At 52.2% G+C, this 4763-nt stretch overlaps 1 protein-coding gene across 1 annotated transcript; it reads left to right on the forward strand.

Moving 5' to 3' along the window:
• Positions 1 to 478: 478 nt before the first annotated feature.
• On the forward strand, positions 479 to 4548 carry LOC100714351 (alpha-1-antitrypsin-related protein-like). The gene is made up of 5 exons (XM_063241550.1): positions 479 to 926; positions 2219 to 2227; positions 2331 to 2601; positions 3360 to 3507; positions 4357 to 4548. The coding sequence occupies exons 1-5, from the start codon at positions 479 to 481 to the stop codon at positions 4546 to 4548; spliced, it is 1068 nt and encodes a 355-aa protein (XP_063097620.1).
• The last annotated feature ends 215 nt before the right edge of the window (positions 4549 to 4763 follow it).

Genomic DNA, 4763 nt, shown 5'->3' on the forward strand with positions numbered 1-4763 from the left:
CTACAGCCACACCACACCCACAAATGTCCCACCTATAAACACCGTCAGATTAGCTTTCTGCTGTCCTAATACTGCACACTGAGGAGTGAACTCCAGCGAGTTTCAAAGAGAATGTGCTATATTTATCAGGGCAGAGGATGGTGTGGACAGTGCAAGGTGCAGGCTGGGCACATTGTGACGGTTAAGGAACTGAAGATGCTTTTACATGACATCAGGCATCAGGTATGGGACACGGTCATGGGCCCTGACTCAGAGTTTGGCCTTCCCTTCTCTGTCTTGCAGGACAATGTCATCTTCCATCTCGAGGGCCCTCCTTTTATTGGCTGGCTTATGCTCCCTTGTTCCTGGCTCCTGGGATGCAGATGTTGAATACACGAATGGAGATTTGCATGACCATGAGCATCATGAATTTGTAGTCTGCCATCATGTTTTCTACAACATTTTTGATCTGGCTTTTTCCTTGTACCAAAAACCAGCCATGTCATCAACAAGCACCAACACCTTACTGTCCCCAATTAGCATTGTGGCTGCTTTTGCCATGCTCTCTTTGGGGGCCAAAGGGGATACTCTCACACAGATCCTGGAGGGCCTACATTTCAACATGGGAATAGTTTCTGAAGCTCACATTCACGAGTGCTTCCAGCTTCTCCTCCACACCTTCCAGCATCCTGACCACCATCTCCAGCTGAGCATGGGCAGCAGCCTCTTTGTCAATGATGACCTGATACTCCTCCATCAGTTTGTGCAGGATATCGAGGAGCTGTACTACTCAGAAGTCATCTCCATCAGCTTTGGGAACTTGAAACTTGCCAGAAAACAGATCAACTCTTATGTGGAGAAGAAGAGCCATGGAGAAATAGTGGATCCGGTCAAAGTTCTGAAGAAAGACACAGATCTCGTCCTGGTGAATTATATTTCCTTCCATGGTAAGTAGGGCTCCCTAGCTTCAGGCGATCTCTATGAAACAATACAGCATGTGCTGCAACAACCCCTCCCTATACTGCCCTGGCAGGGAATCCCAATTTGGGCACTGTTATGTTCAACTCAGAAACAATGAAACAATTCCATGAACCAATAAGAAGACTGTGGGACTTGTGAACATCTTTGTGGTCCTAATACACAGTGGAAATGCCGAGAAGAGAGAGGCACCGGAAATGGAGTATTTCCCTAACTAGTGAACCAGAGATACAAATTGAAACAAATGGTGAAGACAGTAGTAGTTCATGGATCATAATTTAGACAACCTCAGAGTCATGGAAGGGTGTCAGCTTTTGAATACTAACGACTTGGGTAAAAATCCTGCCTCCACCACTCATTAGGCTTGATACAAAACAAGTCATTTGACTTCTTGGAGGCAGCAATTCTTTTCCTCATCATGGACAAAAACCAAATAAAAACTCCTTTTGAAAGGATTAATCAAGGTACACAATACAGGAGTTTGGGTACAAATCTATTCCCTTGTTATCAAGTGATGGAAGAATTAATCAAGTTATATTTTACATAGGGACACACAGAACTGAGCCAACCAGCCTTAATCCTCAGCCTCCCTCCCATGTCCGAGCAGTGGGAAGCCAAGACACCACGGGCCCCAAGTTCTAAGACAGCTTCCAAGGATCCACGGAAACAGCCTGGGAGAGGGGAGTGGGGGTCCAGGCCAGGGCCTCATCCCTGGGCAGAGTCCAGCAGTACAGAGCACCCAGGCCCCGGTCAGCACAATTGAGGTCCCTGCTCAGCTGCCACTTGGGGCAATTCTTGTCCCCTCACCAGTCTCACCACCTCCTCCTGTCCAATGAGAAAGGCAGGCTCGGGGTCCCAGAGTCACCCGCCCACATGGACGGACTGGAAGCCAAGGCACACTCGCAGAGGGGAGGCAGCCCAGGCTGGCCCGCTTCACATGCTGTCCAGAAGAAAAAGGCCTCAGGGTGGAACCCAGAGTGTCTGCCCTCAGAGTGACTGAACCACCCATCTGTCAGGAACAGGAAGCCTCCAGGAAAGAGTGCCCAGGTGTGACTTAGGGACCTCTGTCCATGACCAGTAATTTCATTAGCATCCTCAGTCCTGTAGCAAACACATAGAAAATGTAAATAAAGATGCTTCTTCTTTGGAGCCAGCTTGTCACAAATCAGCCTGAGTATATCCAAATTCCAGGTCCCCCTCCTGCTTCAGGGTATTCCATGAAAGCCCGTCAGCAAGTGCTTGTCTTTATCCCATTTGACAGATGACCAGGGTGAGTCTCAGGGGGCAGTGTCTCAGGAGGGACTCAGGGCTGCCTTCCTCTGACCCAGGTCCTAAACCTCAGTCCCTCCCCTGCCTGACATCTCTCTCTCCAGGAAAATGGACTGTTCAGTTCCCGGCTGAATATGCTGCGGAAGAAGACTTCTACATAGATAAGGAGACAACCGTCAGGGTGCCCATGATCAATCGCCTAGGTGTATTCTTACTGAGCCGGAATGAGGAGCTGTCTAGCTGGGTGCTGGTCCAGCATGCTGTAGGTGACACCATGGCCTTCTTCATCCTGCCCGACCCAGGGAAGATGCAGGAGCTGGAGGAAGGCCTAACGCAGGAACACTTCAATAAAATCCTCAGAACCATTGGTGAAAGGTGAGTCCCCACTGCCAGAAACCTACTAGGAGCTCTGAGCCATGTCTAGACGGAGGTCCTTTAGGACTGGAAGGGGCCTGGGGAGGGTGGGCCCCACCTCTTGGGTCACAGCTATTGGGGAATGACCTTGTGCTTCCATCCAGACCCAGTGTCAACCCCGTTGCACTGGCCAGGCTCAGTGTAAGGGTCAGTAACCAAAGTACCACAGATCCTGGCCTTGGGACATCTCCTCCCACCATGGACAATGTCTCTTCCCACAGCACAGTTATGTTAGGATAAAGAACAGGGCGGGGGGCCTCCAGGCAGAGGTGGCTGCCAAGTGTGGCATCTGCGCTGCCCCTGGGTGGAGAGCGTGAGGCCCCACGTGGAAAGTCCTGGAATAGGAAGCAGTTTCCACTCAGCCCCTGCTGCACTCAGCCACACCCCACTGAGAGTTTGGGAGCTCTTGGAAGAGAGGGGACCACATACTACAGGACAGGATGACATCACTTCCAGAGGGCACCTTGCTTCTGCCCAAGGGCTCCTTCAAGGAGGTGGCTTCTCTGGGGCTATCAAGATAAGAAGGTCCCTGTGAGGTTGACATTCTCCACGCCTGGTAGAGAGGGAACTGAAGCTCTGAGCAAGCAGGGCAGCTTCTCATCCTGCTGTGGAGGGGACAGGGCACTGATACGAGACACAACCAGGAAGGACACAGGCTGGACCCCAGCAGAACTCGAGAAACACTGTAAATCTGCTGCCTTTTCCCTCACGCCTGCCAGGTCTGCCAGGATACACTTTCCCCGACTGACCATTTCTGCAACCTACGACCTGAGGAGCATTCTGAGCACACTGGGCATCACCAAGATCTTCAGTGATGAAGCTGACCTCTCAGGGGTCACGGAGGTGGCATCCATCAAGCTCTCTGCGGTGAGGTCACCTCCTGACAGCACTGCCCTCAGTGTCTGAGGAGCAGAATGAGTGTTGGGAAGAGCTCGGGTGTGTGGCTGGGCAAGGAATCACGGGCAGCAGACAAGGTCCGGGCTGAGCTCATTCCCAGGACACATGGAATTAACTGGGACGGGAGGGCCCGGAGGAGGAGACAAAGGAAGCGGCTTCCTGTGCTGCTGGCACTGCAGGGATCTCCCTTGAAAGTCTCACTAAGCCTTGGTCTCATCTTTTCTTAGGACAGTTGGGTTTTTAGGCTTCAGTTGACCCACACTTACACAGAGAAGCTTAGACTCAGTGATTTCACAGAATATTCTGGAATCTTCCATCTATAAGATTTAGAGCTTTGGTGAAACACTAGGTGTGAATTAAGTGAGTTCAGCCACAGAGGTCAATGGCTCAGAGAAATTAAAGGGGACCATGATCAGATGCAGACCAGTGAGGGCTGTGCCCTCGGGGGGACTGGGCACTGAGAAGGTCACCAGCAGAGTCCTCATCCCAGGACCATATCACTGATACATGGGAAAGCAGAGGCTTGTGAGAGGACGTGGCCTCCACGTAGCTGTCCCTTCTCGATATAAAAGGTGTAGCCAGGATGGGAGGATGGAGCCAGGAAGGAAGCAGAGGACACAGGAGGAGGCCAGGCAAAGGCTGAGACTGAGGGAAAGTCTTGGTGTAACCACGCGGGGCAGAGACCATGGACAGGGCAGGGCCACTGGGAGGAGAAAAGCCCTGTGAGGCTGCTCAGAAGAGGCTCCACTAGGGCCTTGCTCTGGCCAGTGGTGGGAACGGCCCATCCTCAGAGCCTGCCTCTGCCTCTCTCCCCTCCAGGCCGTGCATAAGGCAGTGCTGACCATCAATAACAAACAGACAGAGACCGAATGGACCACTGATTTGGAAGACAGTGCCTGGTCACAGACCCTCACCGTCAAGTTCAACAGGCCCTTCCTCCTCTTCATCCGGGAGGAAAACACCAACATTCCGCTCTTTGTGGGGAAAGTGCTGAATCCCGAGCAGCACTGAACACTTCAGCGCTTCCCTGACCAGGTCTCCTTCCCGGGTGACATTAAAGAGATGCTGATCTGGCCACTGCCTGTGTGTGACCCACCCCTTCTTCCTCCTGTGTCCGAGTCTCCCTGTGCATCCCCAGGTTACACACGGAGGTCGCAGTACCTCTCAGTGTCACTGCACCATTGTGTGTGGGGTCCCTGCTGTGTAGTCTGTGCTGGGAAGGACAA

Source organism: Cavia porcellus, unplaced genomic scaffold, assembly GCF_034190915.1.
Source record: "Cavia porcellus strain 051 isolate PalLab524CR breed Dunkin Hartley unplaced genomic scaffold, mCavPor4.1 scaffold_31, whole genome shotgun sequence".
Lineage (NCBI taxonomy): Eukaryota > Metazoa > Chordata > Mammalia > Rodentia > Caviidae > Cavia > Cavia porcellus.